General features: G+C 36.3%; 1 protein-coding gene across 4 annotated transcripts; it reads left to right on the top strand.

The window, feature by feature from the left end:
• Positions 1-80: 80 nt before the first annotated feature.
• On the top strand, positions 81-16,786 carry sgta (small glutamine rich tetratricopeptide repeat co-chaperone alpha). 4 transcript variants are annotated; one of them, XM_066695627.1, is made up of 12 exons: positions 81-363; positions 2,365-2,512; positions 4,191-4,294; positions 6,773-6,860; positions 7,659-7,758; positions 7,956-8,060; positions 8,199-8,337; positions 8,884-8,946; positions 9,757-9,794; positions 10,246-10,341; positions 12,211-12,338; positions 13,874-16,786. In XM_066695627.1, the coding sequence occupies exons 2-11, from the start codon at positions 2,413-2,415 to the stop codon at positions 12,320-12,322; spliced, it is 945 nt and encodes a 314-aa protein (XP_066551724.1). In that variant the 5' UTR covers positions 81-363; positions 2,365-2,412; the 3' UTR covers positions 12,323-12,338; positions 13,874-16,786. The 4 variants fall into 4 exon arrangements, with proteins under 4 accessions (XP_066551724.1, XP_066551725.1, XP_066551722.1 ...); XM_066695625.1 differs by having other exon boundaries at positions 82-363; positions 12,211-12,333; XM_066695626.1 differs by lacking the exon at positions 81-363 and adding an exon at positions 390-547 and having other exon boundaries at positions 12,211-12,333.
• The last annotated feature ends 598 nt before the right edge of the window (positions 16,787-17,384 follow it).

Genomic DNA, 17,384 nt, shown 5'->3' with positions numbered 1-17,384 from the left:
CAACCGTTTCACCCGTTGATTGGTCGACAAATTCCGCTTTGCTGTTTTGCGCTACCCTATTGGTTAACTTCAACATCACCATGCCTTCAAAGGATTATGTAGGATTTAGCTAACTGAAACTCCGAATTTTTAAGAACATTCATACTAAAAAGCTAATCTTACTTCAGTTATGCTGTTTTCATGTTATCCCTGCACACCATTTGTCTGAAATATATCGTTTTGATTTCTTAGATATAATTTTTTTGTAAATTAGGTTAGGTGGTAAAGTAAACCATTCACACCCGACGTGTGACGTAACGAGATACAGACGCATCCAGTGACTACGTCCTGCGAGGAAACTGCATAGAGATCCAAAGACAAGAGGTAAGATTGAACTTTTTTGATGAACGCCAAATGAACACGTTAAACGACAGGACAGTAGCGCGGTTTGAAACAAAAAATATGAAGACTCCTCGACTGTTTAGGGAATTTGGTCGAGTGATATGTGCCAGTAAAGTGTTGTCATCAAGCCTTTGTTTTTAGCATGTGTTATTCTCATAGATTTACGGTAAGGCCTCACGGTAGACGAGTAAGTACTGGAATATTCTGTTTATAAATACCAAAAGATCAACTGTCACATAAGCGTTAACACGAATCGATGGGTCAAAATTAATATCAATACGGCATTTTTATGTTCATGCATTTGTGCATTTCCTTCTCTCATCCATGCAGGGCTCGCTACATTTCGTATATATTTATTTTCCACAAAACTCCAGATGTATTGACTTCGAAACTGCACAGTAGTCATATAGGGACTTGTTGGTGTCTACAGTTTATTTACATGTGTTTTACACTCGTTTTAGTATGTATCTGGTTAGTGGAAACTTAGGACTGTTTAGCAAGACGGATCAAAATGGCCTTACTGATTCAAGTGTTGTGTTCGACCATACGTTTCATTTTCTATTAACTGCTCGAAAGTGACAAACAAACACCATGTTTTAGAGGGTGGGGTATTCCGCATAAATGAGAGTGCGTCCTTAATAGTTCCTTCTATATATCTAAATGCAAATATACTGGTTATGCTCAGTAGTAAGTCATGGCGGTATAGTTAAAATATGTTATGAATGTGCTAGCTACGACAGAATAGGTACAGATTTCAATACGAAAAATGTGGTAAGTAGGAAGTGTTTATGGGGGTGAAAGGTCATATCGGTTACGTATTAGGGTAATGGTAATTTAAACTAACGCCTGAATATGACGCTAGATCACTATAATTTGAATATATTTTTGTGTATTATACTATTTAAATAATTATAAGTAGAGACTGCTATTCAAAAGTTATAAGCCTGCAATTATGTTAATCTGCTGTGTGAGCTAGACAAAAAACAAGATTTCTAATGACTTTGCAGAAGAAAAATGTGGTGGGGAAGCATATCACTGTTGCACGTGTTTCTTATAAAGGGCGATTTGACAATTCAAACCCTGCAGCCACTTCACCACTTCCTGTACACTTCTCCCATGCATGAACTGGAGGCTGCCCATGCTTTCAAACAAGTGTGCAGTGCCCTTAGCAAGTTACAAAACACATATGTAGGCCCTACAACTTTCAAATAAATGCAGTTTGATATCCATAAAGTGTATAATGCTAGTAACTTTCAAACCTTGGGTATACTGTAGCCTGTATGATTTGCTGTTTAAGAATTGGGGATGTCCTTACAACATAGCAGGGCTCCACTACACTGGATGCAGGGTGATGTAAGAAGCCTGTTTTACTTCCCCTACACAAAGACACGTCAAAGTGCGTAGATATCTTAAGAATCATGAAAAAAAATACAATACAGTTCAAACAAGAAGAGATGTTTTGTCTGACAAGAAAATATACTAAATGCTTTAAACTACATTCATTATAAGGATTGTCAACAACAGTTCTGTAACTCTGAGAATTTCCATAGATATTCTGCTTCTAGTAGCTTTTTTGTGGATTTTGTCTTGTTGGGTGGTGAATTGGTGCAGGCATAAAATCTCCAGGCACTTTCTGCCAGTGCTTTATTTATATCCCGTTAATTAATATCCTTACTCCCACTGAATGCCACATACTGAACTTGATCTGGAGGTTTTAAAGGGGCATCCATGTTAATGGAACAATTTAATTACAATGTTAATGGACTCTGCTTCTGCAAAATAAAGCAAGGCACTGGGATTCTCAACTGATAAGTACTTTGATATAAAGCTTAGCAGTGTGTCATGGTAAAATTACAGCAATGAAGTGAACTACAAGTAAAAACAATGATTCCTCCTATATGGTACAACAACATAAAAGTATAAACTGTATAACTTTCTCAAGATGTGTATTTAAAAAAACAGTTTATTTATTTCCTTTTCCAGGTGCTCACAAACCCTACCTATTGACAGAGCTTAGCCCATCAGCCAAGAATGGCGGACACAAAACGTCTTGCATTCTCCATCATCCAGTTTCTGCATGACCAGCTGAACTCTGGAGGGCTATCCTCAGATGCACAGGAAAGTCTGGAAGGTGAAAGCAAAATAATAATTTCTATCACCACTGCAAGTATTCAGATTTTACTTAAAAGACATGTAAAACGAGGTACTTCAAATTAGGGCTGTGCGATTAATGGAATTAATTTAATTAATTTGAATTTGTTTTTGTATGATGTGTAAAATGCCTGAATTGCGAAATCAAGATTTTCTGTTATAGTACGTGCACAAATATGCTGGATCTTATTTTTGCCATGAATCAGAATCAGAGCTGGTATGAATCAGAGCTGACTGAATGTAAGCAGTCCAATCAATACAAATTGCAAAAAATACTACAAAAATGTTGTCAAATGTCTTGGCGAATTGTGATAATACAGGCTTTGCCATTTTGTTTGTCCACTGGAAATCTGTGAAATGACAGGGCTTTATTTCTGTCACACGGGAATCACTCACACAACTAGGAACACAAAAGTGATACACGGCTGTTTATCGCACTTCCGGAACTGATGCTTTCTGAGCCTCGTATTCACTGGAACCGTAAGTAAGGTCTGTTGCCAGTCAGTCAGACGCACTACGAAGATGACGGCAAACCGCGTCGACAAGATACTTCCGAAAAAGGCACTAATGTCACCTCACTGACATGGAAGGGTTTTGCGAAGTCTGACGTTGAGCAAACCACTGTGCTGTGTAAACTTAATATTCCTACCGATAAACTATTGCAACTGATTCCTTTACATCGGAAAACGATATGCATCCTACAAAGTTTTAATTTCCGATGACCAATTTCCGAATTAACTGCCAGTTTGTGGCCAATCAAAAGACGTCAAGCATGAGAGAGGCCCACGTGCTGATGTGATTTGGTGAACATGGATATTGACATGCATGGCTAACACATTGTCTGCCTTTGTCAGCCAGGCTAGTCTACAATGCATCAGCACCACCCCCCAGCATCACATAATTGAATTGAAACAAATTCCTTATTTAATGCAATTCAGAAAAGAGTCACTCAGTCCTTTTATTTTTTTCGGTAACTGACACAATGGGACTACATTGTCAACAATCCCTTCGTTCAGTAGGGTCATAATAGTTAAGAGGATCACAGTTTTGAATTATGCTTTGAACAGGACATTTGACTTTTGATTTTACTAGGCAGTTCAAAGTGTATTTTGTAACCTCAGTATTACTGTTGGAGGGGCTTTTGATATAAACAAAATGCATGATCTTTATATCCACTATTTATCTTGGTTTTGCTTTAATGTTGAAATTAAATTTAAATGCCAAATGTAGATTTCTGAAAATCCGAACAAAGAGATATGAAAACACTAGTGTTTGAAATGGCCAAAAACCTAAAATAAATCCCCAAAAGTACTTACAGAATTATTTTTCAAATGTATTGTTCACTGGTGTACAGTAATAAATGTCTTTCTAAATTACAAACTTTATTTTACTAATGCTAGTGCATGCTTTCTAATAATTTTGTGAATGTTCAAAAATTCTATTCAGGGATGATGTTTTGATTTGTTAATAGGTGACAATTATTTTAATGATTTTGATAATGAATTTTCAGCAAGTTATTCTCATTTCTGCATGAACAAGTATATGTATGTCTCTGTGTATATTGTTATGCACATATACATACATATATGAGAGAGAAATATAGTATGGGGCTTTTTAACTTTTACCATTTTAAACATTAACCAGCTCGTGTTTTCCAGTTGCAATCCAGTGTCTGGAGACAGCGTTTGGAGTTTCCACTGATGATCATAGCCTAGCAGTTACACAAACACTCCCAGAACTTTTTGCTGCAGCCACAATCAAGGTGAGAATCTACATTGGCATACTGCAACTTTTCTACCCTCCTGTTCCCAGTACCAACAATTTAAATCATCACTGTAGTTCCTGCATGTTGTATTCCAGTGCTTCAAGGAATCATTGAGTTAATAATATTCGAGATTAATATGGGAACTGAACTGACATTGTATCGTGAGCCTATTTTCAAAATGTATTCACTATCCTACTTGATAATAGCCTGAGTCTGAGAAATAATGTTGCCCCTCTTCTCTTTTAAATTCTCTTGTATCCATTAATATCACTCTGCTTAGTCTACTGAGTATACTTACTAAATATATGCCAGGATAGTGTCAAAGTTACTGCCAGTGGGTGATCGAACCCCACAATGTTTGTTCTTTTTGACATTAATGGGGCTTCAACTGCAACATATATATATATGACTTGGCTAATGTAAACAGTTCAAACTACTCGATCAATTAAAATAAGTGTGTGTAGCTGGTAAACTTGCTATTGTTTCTTCTTCTAAGTATGATTGAAGTCTGAAATTTAACAGTATGCAATTTTCAGGTATAAAATGCATTGTGAAATTGTGAACGGGACGAGGTCACTTTATTCACTTATCCGAATTTTGCATTAAAACGATATACATTTAAGCAAACCAGGTTTCCATTCAAATCAGTGCATTTTAAAATGAGACCAGCTGTTTACTGTCCAATCCAAAATGCAGTTATATTGAGCTGTACAATTACACATGCCGGCTTTGGAGGTAACTGGGACGATGCAGAAATTAAAGCATTGTTTACAATGTGGATGGAAGGTAAAGTTAAAGAAACCGAAGGAAGTGTACGAGCACTGCTGTCTGAGGATATAACTATAGACGCGATCACAGAACGCTACTTTCGATGGCTATCAATCACTCGCCCGACCAAGTAAAAGGGAAAATAAAAATGCAAAGATCAGACTTTAAAAATGAGAACAAACGCAGTGGAGTCCAGAGAAAACGTTGCACATTTTTCAGAGGAACTCGGAAGGAATACTGAGCAGCAGCTTGGATTGCATGGGACACATTGACCTGCAGCAAACAGCACCAAAGAGATGGACACTTTTGAAGTACTACTACTATAACATATTATATGTACTTTATGTGTGTGTATTTATGTAATAGACATTTTCAGATTATAAATCTTAGTAGGCTATTTATAATTAATGCATACGATTTGTTGTGATTTAATGTATATGTCCTAATAAATGTGCTTCGCTTTCAGGTGAATTGTATAACAGCACTTTTAGACTTGCAGAACCGAAGATAGACATTTGACAAGGGAAATATATTAATTCGATTCCCCATTGAACCAGCAAATTTTAAAATATATTAGAAAGCTTCGGCTGCAAAGGGTTAAGATTACTTTCAAAGAAAATATAGAACCGATCAATAGCCTATATATATATATATATATATATATATATAATCAATATTAATAAGTTGTGATTATAAAAAACATTGCATACACCTGTAAGCATACCTAATTTCATGTGTAACTGGTTTGTTTGAGCAGATGTGTTTAATTCCCAGCATGCATTTCGTTTAGACCTCCTTTTCGCCCGCATATGTGAACGCACTTAGGCCTCCTAAAACCACAAATGTGAACAGGGTCTCTAAAAAAAGTAGGACTAAATTCGAGTAGAATTGCTTTATCTTCACATGCTCTGTGTGTAAATACATCTGTGAGGTGAATGTCTCTATAGTGTGCATAGCATCCAAATTCTATAATTCCAATAGCAGTTTCAGCCATGTGTAGTAGTTAAGGGAAGTATGTGTCAGGGCTGAGCTCAATTCCAGTTTTTCCATTCCAATGTCGTCTGTAATTACTTTTTCAATTACATTCCAATTTCAGTAGAGTCTGTTATGTCAATGGCAAAAATAATTGGAATTGGATTTTGGAATGTGTCAGAAAAAGGAAGTGGAATTGATCTCAACCCTGGTGTGTCCCCAACACTTAATAATATATCGAAATGTGTTGGAGTTTGGTATTTTTGTGTTTGAAATGTTTAAATGTTGGTCTCCCACAATTTAAATGGAATGTAAAATGATTCGATATTTTGGTTAATTGTACAAACTTGCCTTAAAATCTTACAGGTCATTCAAAATACCCAGGGGAGAAAAATATCAGTTTAATTAAAACGATTAAATCCTTCACTTAGCACAAGTCATCAGGTTACACTTCTCCAAAGGAGGGGATAATCGCAAAGAATTGGGAAGTGCCACATTAATCTTGCAAATTAACGTTAGCAAGTATGGGTACCTTACATTTAAATGCTTAATTGTTTTATTTTTATTTAGTACCATTGGGTGTTTTTAATCTTTTAAAAAAGAGGTGGAAAATGTTATATGAAGATAATGATTTTAGTCAAGGGTGTTGAGAGGTCTTGTTATATGAACCAGTGAATTACCGATTGAGCCAGTATTTTCCAGGCATATCTGACTGAAGTTATTTGCTTGTTCCAGCCAGAGACTCCCCAGGTAATGATCAATGCCGTCCCAGACTCGCCAACAGAGGAGGAGGCAGCGGAGGCAGAGAGGCTCAAAACAGAAGGTCTTGTTTTTGGTGTTGATGTAGTTTTTCACTTGAGAGTTGCAGTATTATATTTTGTTTTATCTGTGGTTACTGCTACAGCTTTAACAAAATACAAAATGTTAGCTACCTTACAAGACATTCACAGTTTTGGAAAATATAACTTTTGTTTTGTTTGCATGAGTTGTTGAATGTCCATTAGACATAAGGAGCACTCCTTGAATTCCAACTAATTTACTTAGTGATCCACCTCACTATCATAATTTGCTCCTCAGTTCACATTGTTCAGTTCCTTGTTTTATTAATTTTAGTAACTGTCTACACTCCTCCTTAATTTGGGGTGTCAGACTTTTCTGCAAGCCTTCTTGCTTTTGTGGCACTCAGACTATTCTTTCCAGGCATGAGTGATAGCTCAAGAATTAAGATATGTCTTGCCAGTTTTTTGGTAATGATTGCACACTTAATTGTTAGATATGCTAATGTCAGTGTTGCATTCATACTGTTGAATTTTAAGTTGTACTTAATCCGTAATGGGCTGAATGATCAAGCACTGAGAAATAGATGATCCTTTGGTCTTTGATGACTGGAGTTTGACTTCTCTGCTGTAGCTCATGTGGCAAATTTGAGATTTGATTAGTGTATCAAATTTTAGATTTAAAATGCAGAGCAAGCTCTCACTGACCCATCCATTTACATTTCTAAATATTTACCTTGTTATTTCCCTATACTATTTTGATATTCAAATGTCCTCTCAGTTATGATATTAATACCACTGTGATTACTTTAGCTGTATTCACTCTTATCGTTTCTGTTCTGCAGGCAATGACCAGATGAAGGTAGAGAATTTCAGTGCAGCAGTTGAGTTCTATTCCAAAGCCATTGAAATCAACCCACGCAACGCAGTGTACTTCTGCAACAGGTAGGATATCAAAGCAGTACTGTTCTGTATACTTTGTGGTGTGTCCAGTAAAGCCTTTCCCAAGAATGCAAAGTTCCCTAGAAGAGACCATAAAGAAGACAAACAACAATCCTTCAAATAATAATGGTGGTTTTTTTCTGAATGAATACTTCTATGAAATCATTAAAGAATGCTTCATATCTCAATTGTTTTCACAGGGCAGCGGCATACAGCAAACTGGGAAACTATGCTGGAGCTGTACAGGACTGTGAACAAGCAATTGCCATCGACCCCAACTACAGCAAAGCTTATGGTAGAATGGGGTGAGAACTGCCAGGGTTGTTTCCCATTATTCCTGCTATTTCTTTTACTCAGAAATCAGTAAAGAAATGGTTATTGATAGTCATATGTATATGAATGTATTACAGTTCTCTTTCTGAAGGATGTTTTTGTCTCTACAGGCTAGCTCTGGCTAGTTTAAATAAACACACAGAAGCTGTGAGCTACTACAAGAAGGCTTTGGAACTCGACCCAGAAAATGAAACCTATAAGTCTAACTTGAAAATAGCAGAGCAGAAAATGAAAGAAATGCCAAGTCCAGTAAGTTTACATGGAAATCTTTGTGAGTTTGTTTTACTGTATCAATATACATATTTCTCATGTGGAAGTTTACATGGAAATCATTTCTGATTGTGTGTTCCTCAAGTGGAATTACAGATGCACCAAGGCAAATTAAAAGCATTGGAATACTTTAGAAAGATCACTTTTTCCAAAAATATGCAAATGTTGCATTTCTTTTATTTTTAGAGCAGTGTGGCATATTGAAAACACTGTGCAAGAAAGCAGAAGATTATAATGCTCAGTATTGTTCTCCATAACCTTAACATTAGTGATCATGTGATCTGAATTGGGGTAACTGTCTGTAAAACCTCTGTATGCATAAGATGATCATGTACGTGAATTTCACCAACATTTTGGATTCTTGTCTGTAAATCAAAGGGAAAGAAATGCACTTCTGATACCGAACAGCTTGAGTGAAAATTAATCTCATCATTACTTGATCTTTGACTTTCATCATTTAGGATTTGCAAAGTTTCTCATCTCCTACACAAATAAGCCTGTTATGAACCACCTTTTCTCCCATAGACAGGAGGAATGGGTGGAGTTGACCTGGCTGGATTACTTAGCAACCCTGGCTTTATGAACATGGTAAGGTCACAAAACTAGAATGAAAGGAAGCTGCATTTTAAGTATGCTGCTGAGTTGTAAGTGTCTAACACATAGTCCTCATGGTGGCTGACGAATTCCAGCCAAAGATTGTCCATATTCAGTGTACTCAATCTGAAAACTTAAAGACTGTTTTGTTACTTATTTGCTCCCTTTCTTTTGCAGATAAACCTTAATGCATACTAAAAATAGACCCAAAGCAGCATATTTGCTTTCACTAGAAACATTGAAAATGTAGGCCAATTAACATGGAAAATACATAAGTGACCATACTGTGCTTTGTTGTTGTTTTTTTTTTTTTTTTTTTGGATACTCATCGTCCATTGTGGTCTAGCTGCAAAAGACAAGGTGAAACTGATGAACAAAGCAATGTGGGATACTGGGAACTGACTTCTGAAGGGCTATCAATGTGGAGTATAAGCAGCAGCAACAGCAGTGGTCTCTGGTGTACTGTTCTATATATAGCTCATAACATTTTGAACCAACCTTGTCTACTGTAATTTCCTGCATTATATTATTGGTTAAAAAAAAAGTAAGCTTCTGCATCACTTAAATGGTGGGAAGGTTAAAACTGCACTGAGTCGGAGAGTGGTTTTTTGACTGACAGCCCTGTTTTTACCTCCCATTAACTTTTTCAGATAAGTTACAACTGATTAGTTTGTGTTTACTAGATCTGTAAATGTGACAGTTCTTGTAAATCATGTCTGTTGCTAACAAGGTACCTTCAGTATGAAACAATTATGATTTTGCTATCAGTGAACTGTCTGATTTCAATCTTTCATATGTTTCTAGGCATCAAGTCTGATGAACAACCCTCAAGTACAACAATTGTAAGTTTTTATTTATAAGGTTTTTTTCTCATTTCAGACTTTTGAATACCATGTGTGTTGGATAATCAATTTGAACTTGATCAGATTATAGATTTATGTTAACATTCTATTTACAATTTTAAAGTTTACAATTGGACCTCGTAATTTATACAGCACACATCCAGGAAAATTAATTTGAAATAGTTTGTTTAAACAACAGTAATATAACATTGCTGTGTCCAGTAAAGCCCTGTAGACGAGTGCTTAAAAATACCAATACTTAATTGTTGCAACAGGTTCTTGACATCATCTGCCATCACCTCACTCAGTGAGCTATGAAATGTAAAAATCCTGGGATTTATATATTTTATCAGCTCTAACATTTAAAATTGGCTGAGCCTATATTTTTTCTCCGTACACTTTATTATGACCAAGGGTGACGACTGCCTGTGTTCTTGCTTTTCTTCTGTAGAATGTCTGGCATGATGTCTGGAGCCTATGGATCAGTGGGAGCAACAGCAACAGGTGGAGGAGCAGGCCCTAACGATCTGTCCGGCCTTATCCAAGCGTGAGTGTTCATTATGCAGAAATACATGTCGGTACATCCAGATTACAGAGCCCCTTTATATGCACCATGAAAGGCTTCTGCAAGTTCAGTAGTTAAAGACATTTCTTACTATATATCTGTGTTTATTAACCTGTATTCTGACTGTTTATTTTGCATTAAGGTTATTCATTGTAATTTGGGAATGCTTTTTTTATTTCATATATTGGTGTTATTAGACTCTGGATGGGAATGAACCTCGTGTGTGTGTAATGTGTCACTAGAAGCCTGTCAGTCCAATTAGGGGTGAAGCAGCACCCAGTACATTACAGTGGGGACAATACCCTCTGATTTATAAAGGAAAAACAAAAACCATGAAAATCTGGAATTATTAAAAACAAAGCAAAAATTAAGTGTGTTATGAGTTCTTCTGTCTGTGGGAGGGTTACACTCACTTTACATGTTGGGAGATTATCTTCATAGCTGGCCTGTTGTTGCATCCAGTCTTCCAAGAGCAAGAGAGAAGTAAAGGCTGGCTGTCGTCTTGATTAAAAAAAAAAAAAAAAAAAAACAGTAAATGTGAAAAATCTAAAAGTGGTTCAAAATTTGCACTTATTTCTCTGTTCTAATATTGTACTGTATATATCGCTATCTATCGCTTGACCACCAGTTCATCACACTCACATACAATACAGTGATGGAGAAATTAAGATAAATTTGGAAATTATCATTGGACGAATGCGATGTCAATACTGTATTCTGGTTGTTGATTGGTTAGGGAGGACATCCTCCCTTGGAGCGTCATTTTACGTGTTTTGGCCAATAACAGATTTGCGTGAAAAAAGTACATTAAATTGATACAAGAGATCCCGTCCTCCTCTGCTTGCAGGTGTCACTGTTAAAGCATTTTAATCAGAATTTCAATAATGGATTTTTGAGATTACTGAGATTTGGTAATGGTTTATTTCAACCAATTACTCATTTTTTAATATTTTGATCTCTCTCTTGCCTCTCAAAAACAGAGTAGGAGCGATCAGCTACCGAATTATTGCGGGGGTGGGGGGTGGTGCAAGCAGCTTCAAGGGTTGCAGCTTGTTAGCTTTAATGGTAGGGGGAAACACTTCGGTGCATTGTAAATTATTGTTCGTAAACCATGGAAGACACCTTAGACCATGGTGTCCACTAGATCACTTAATTTTCATATTAAATTTGTCATTGTCTGATTTTCCCCATTATGTGCAGGTGTTATAACTGTAGGGATGGATGTTAGTGTTTTCATGCAGTTGCCTAAGGCAGGGGTCTCCAACCCTGGTCCTAGAGAGCCCCTATCCAGAAGGTTTTAGAGGTCACCCTTCTATTGCCAATTTATAAACACCTGGAAGTATTTCAGTCTGATCAGTGTATCTTTGGTTTGGTAAATTCAGTAATTTAGAAACCACTGAAGCAATTATCAGAATACATGCAGCCTCTCTGAGCAAGAGCTACCTTGGTTGATTTGCTTAATTGATTAATAACTCAAATGTGTTCCTAGTATTTAGAAATTGGTGATTGAGGGTGACCTATAAGATAAACTGGATTGGGGCTCTCCAGGACCAGGGTTGGAGACCCCTGGCCTAAGGTGTTATACCATAAATCACCCTGGCTTTAACTGTAACTGAAGCTAGTCCCCTTTCTAAGAGAATCATCATCAATTCCTTTTCAATTATGGAACTAGAACATTCACATAACTTACAACTTGGTCCTGTCTACATTTCCTAGCACAGCACTTTTTTATTTTATAAATATATATTTCACTGCTATAGAAAACTGGTTTGGCTTTAAAATGTAGGTGTTAATGTTTTGAGTGCAGCACAGAATTAAGTGCTGAATATTTTTTTCCTGGATGCTCTCTAGAGGGCAGCAGTTTGCCCAGCAGATGCAGCAGCAGAACCCAGAGCTAATCGAGCAGCTAAGGAGCCAGATCCGGAGTCGGACGCCCAGTGCCAGCAACGAAGAGCAGCCCTGACAGGCAGAGGGGTAGGGCAAGTACTTGTTTTGCCCTACCACTAGAGGGTGCTCTCAATACACCATCACCTCAATCCATTCCATGTTGCAAGACCTCACAACTCTTGTCCTACAATATTTGTATTCTATAAGTAAATGTCTAACCATAAATATACCTATCCCTGTTTGAAAGGCTTTTTCCAAACCTAGTTCAGTGTTACCACTGTGCCTTCTGCTTCTTTTTGAGCTCTTGTGACATAACTGAAGAGATAATTGAATGCAACTAGAACCCTTTAGAAGTCCTTTTATGTTATGTATCCATAACTGATCCAAGTGGTAAAGAACTGTACAATTAGCTAATTATTACCTTAATTATTTGGATCGGCTGAGAGCTTTCCCCAACCCTACCTGCTAATCGAAATGTACTGCTTAATTTACTTAAACAAATATAAATTGTTTAAATTTTGAACAAACAATACAATATGCAGCAACAAATCAGGACTAATGGTGTCTATAGAAATTTCTCTCCCCCCTTGGACTTTTAAAATAAAAAATCCTTTGGTTTTCACAACCTATTCAACCCTTTGAAGAGGCAAGAGATTTGTTTTATGAAAAATCAGTACTTGGTATTACCACCTTTGGCAGCAATTACAGCTGTTAATCTGCTGAATGTTTCTACCAGGTTTGCACATCTGCATTGTGCAATATTCACCCATTCTTCTTGGCAAGCACTGTCAAATTGGATGGTGATCTTTGGTTGACAGCAATTGTCAAGTCTTGCCACAAAGTATCAAGAGGTTTAATGTCTAGGCTTTGACTGGGCCTCTCAAGAACATTTAGGCTACTTTCCTTTTTTATTTTTGCCACTCCAAGGTCACTTTGCAGCTGCCACCACCTTGCTTCACAGTAGGGATGGTGTTACATGGGTGATGTGTTTCTGAGTAGCAGAGTCTCTGGCCTCTCGTGGCTTCTCTGACCAATGCACTTCTTACCCGCCTACTCGGTGTCGAAGGATGACCTGCTCTAAGCAGATTTTGGCTGGTACCATATACCTTCCACATTTTAATGATCGATGTGACTGTGCTCCACGAGATATTCAGTTTCTTTGAAATCTTTACTCCTCCCCTTCTATAACTTCATTCCATAGTTTTGTAATCTCCTTGGTCTTTATTGTAGTGTTTGCTTTGAATGAGTATTCATCAAAAATCATGTGAACCACTTTTATTGCAAACAAATTATTGTGTGAATTTTAAAGGCAATTGCTTGCACCTTAGCTCATTTAGCATTGTCATAGCAAAATGGGTAAATATCTAATGATTTATTTTTTATTGATTTTTATTTTTTTAACCCCCCTCCCTTTTTCCCCCACATTGTGGAGTGGGTTGTGTAGATCAGAAGACAACAATCCCATTTAAATTAATCAATGTTTCAGGTTGTAACACAACAAAATGTGAGTCCAAGTGGGGTGAATACTTCCTATAGACACTGTCATTATTTTGTTTTTTAACTTTTCTTTAATTTTAAGTGGTGAATTATTTTATTTTTTCACTTTTTTTTGTTGTTTTTTTTACAGATAAGTGTTTGTGTGCTGACTCTTGAAGACTCTTGAAGACTGTCCTTGTTTGTTTTTTGTTCAAAACCCCAATGAAAAACTCGTATTTTATCAAAAAGACATTGCATGTTGGGCCCCCCTTTTTTGTTTTTCCATCCCTGCTTCAAAACCAAATTTAAAACCACATAAGAAAAAAAAAATATGTAAATGGAGGACAAGCCCCTTTTATCAAGATAGACTCCAAAAATGACCTCTGGATTCAAATGTTATTCACCTTTTACTGATATACATAATACCAGTTATTTAAATGTTGTATGTCAGTAATCCTAGCCAGTGGACTTTACAGTTGCATTCTGAATCCCTGACAGTTGGGTATTCTAACTGCAGGTCTATATGTGTAGCCTTATCCTTCAAGGTAAATGCATCCGAGTCAGGGAAAAGTGACATTTAAGTCTGCAATACTGAAGGCATTTATTTATACAAATATAAAATAACAAATATGTGCAGAAATGTTGTCATCACTGGGAAATTAAATGGTGGAAACAAACTACATGTAGGTGTTGAATTCCTGTCATCCATTATCAAGGATAAAGTGCCAAGGACCTCATCTTGAAATCTGTTGAAGGGGCTCATTCTGGCTATGTGGGGGAGAGAGGTGTCTTTAAAACTGCCCATTGTGCCAAACACTTCTGTTTTGTTTTTGTTTTTCATTTATTTTTGTCTTTGATTTAAAAGATGATGTGAACCTCTGAGGGCTGAGATGACTACTTTGCTACAGTCCAAGGCAACACTAGTCCTTATTTTGTCAACTAAAGCCAGTGGCAGTCCGCTCTGGTCCTTGAATGCCTCAAGGTCTTCTGATTTTTATTCCAGGTGTATCCATCAAAAATCCAAAGTGGTAGCCATGGCAGATCAAAGGACACAAATCACAGTTTTACAGGTTTTATTGATTAAGTTCAGAATTAGTCAACATCAGGCTAGGCCACAAGTGATTTTCAAGTTCCCTGTCCAATTTGCCCAGAATCACCAGTTTTTATGAATTGATTAATCAATAAATCACGTGCCCAGGAATTCTGGTCCTAAAAGGCTAAAGGGTATACAGATGTTTGTTCTTCATTTATCTACATCACCAAATATTTAAAATATAATTTCCTAACTGAAAATAATACAATGTTTCTGTCTTCATAAATTTAATTATTTAAGGAAGATCTATAAAACATGCTGGATTTGGCCTCCCCAGAACCGGGATTGCTATTCCTTGAAATGGACATAGTGGGACACAGTGTTAAAGACAGTGCTTCACTGACACTTGGTTAATTAAGCTTGACCAGAGCTCATCTCAACAAAAAGTGTGTTTTCAAATGATCTCTAAATTATTGAGTTAACCAAAATGCCACCTGCTTAATTGAGCAGTCTTTCCAAGTCTTTATAACTTGACGAGGTAAGTTGATTTAAAAGCTGCTGTATTACGGCTTTACAGAGCCAGGGTTGGATACCCTTGAGTTAGGGTTTAACCAGTGCTGAGCATACGGAGATCTAGAATTGCATCAAATAATTTGCTTGCCAGCATATACCTTGTTGATGTCATCAGTGTAATAAAAAAAAAAAAATCATGGATATCCAAACGCAGGTTATTATCTTCATGAAAATGTGCATGCAGTATATTCTTTTGATGACTACTCAGTTCACACTGTAATATGATTCAAAAATTGTACTGCATTCCTGTGTTTGAGGTGCTTTTGAAGAAACCAACAAACAGGCTGAAGGCCCTTTTTGTTTATTTCAGTATGTTTCACATTAAACCAATTTAATAAAAGTACTTTTTTTTTTTTTTTTTTTTGTAACATTTTGCACAGTAATGCATTCTTTTGTACTTCTCAAACAACTTGTGAATGCAAATGTACTGTATATGGCAGGGTAGCCCACTGTTTCGCATTGAACACGTCAGACCATATCGGGGAATTAAATAAAATTATGTATATCAAAATGTTTTAAATGGTCAGCTTGACAGAATTCTGTTTTTGTCGCTGTAATACTTATTAACTTATTAGAAGCCCTTGTCATGGTATCAGTAGCCTAAAATAGATGGTGATCTGTTGACTTTGTTCTTGAGAAGGACTCACCAATTAAATACTGTTGTGAATAGAACAGCTTTACAAGCGGTAGGGTAGCACCATTTGGTTTTGTCATATGTTCTGTATCCTGGTACTTGTTAAACTTGTAGGGCTCTTTTTAGTCTCTGTATTTGTTACAGGTTGACTTGCCTTTTTAAACCTCACACTAATAGTCCTTAAGCAATAATGTTTTAATATTTTGACATCCATTCGTTGAAAGGAAAAAAGTGGAATTTCCCACATTTAAGTGATCAGAATATATGAATGAAGGAAATGTAAAAATTGGAATGTTCTGCTAAACATGGATAACTGCATGAAAGACTTGGTTTAAAATATACATTATGACCTTGATAACACTGAAATATCCAAGCTTTCCATCATACTACAGCCAAATAATGGTTTCTGTAGCTTGACTGAGCCTTTTAATTAATGTTACACAGAGGGAAGGCAACATATTCAATTAAACCGCTCCAGCTCACAATGTGTTAAAAGGCAGGTAGTAAAAATGAAAAGGAAGGGGTCTACAAATTAGAAACTAATGATACCTGCAAAGATTAAAATTAATTGAGTTCATTGGAGGCAGAATTGGCACTGTACATAAGGGCTATTTTTTTTATCTACAGGTTAAAGGGCTGTATTCTGACCATAGCTTTTTTGGGTTTCCATGGCACTTTAAATACCATAACTGCAATGTAAACTGAAAAAATGTCTTGTTACACTACTGCCATTCTCCATATAGTTAGAATGTAGATTTAATATCTTCAAACACTGCAAGCACCGATCAAATGTATAGCAATAAACATTTTATATTGCTGTGAAATTGTATTTATCTATACATATAGTAGGGAATCAATATAGACTGAACCATTGATCACCTATGACTCCAAAATCTGGCTACTGACCACACATTATACACAAGCTGCAAATGCTTCATGTCATCTCATTGAAAGTGTTTAAATGGCAATGGGCAAGATACATTGCAAGATGAAGCCCAAAAATAGACAAAAGAAGTTAGAGTGGATCACAAGAGATTTACAAAAAAAGACTACATAGAAGATTGGAAGATGAAATCAGAATTTTACTGATGTGACCTGGAAAAGAGACAGTGCTAATCAAAACAAATGGAAACAATAGAAGCCAGTCATCCATTCTTTCCCACACAAATGATCTAGCACTGTTTTCCTGTAAACAAATTTATCAGTGGCTTCCCGTGCCATCTATTTATGAACACTATAATTAAAAAATACAAACAATGTGGATCACACTGCAAAAAATACCTTTTTGGATAATTCACCATTTTGTTGCTATAAAAAACAAATAATGGAGCATGTTTTCAAATTTGAAATACTGTTCTTTTCCACAAAGAAAATGTATTTAAAAAATATGATAAAGTATAACATTCTGAAGATCATTTCTGA

The sequence above is a fragment of the Amia ocellicauda genome, chromosome 22 (assembly GCF_036373705.1).
Source record: "Amia ocellicauda isolate fAmiCal2 chromosome 22, fAmiCal2.hap1, whole genome shotgun sequence".
In the NCBI taxonomy this organism is placed as follows: Eukaryota; Metazoa; Chordata; class Actinopteri; order Amiiformes; family Amiidae; genus Amia; species Amia ocellicauda.
Note: the sequence above shows the minus strand (reverse complement) of the source record. Positions and strands in the feature narration are given on the sequence as shown.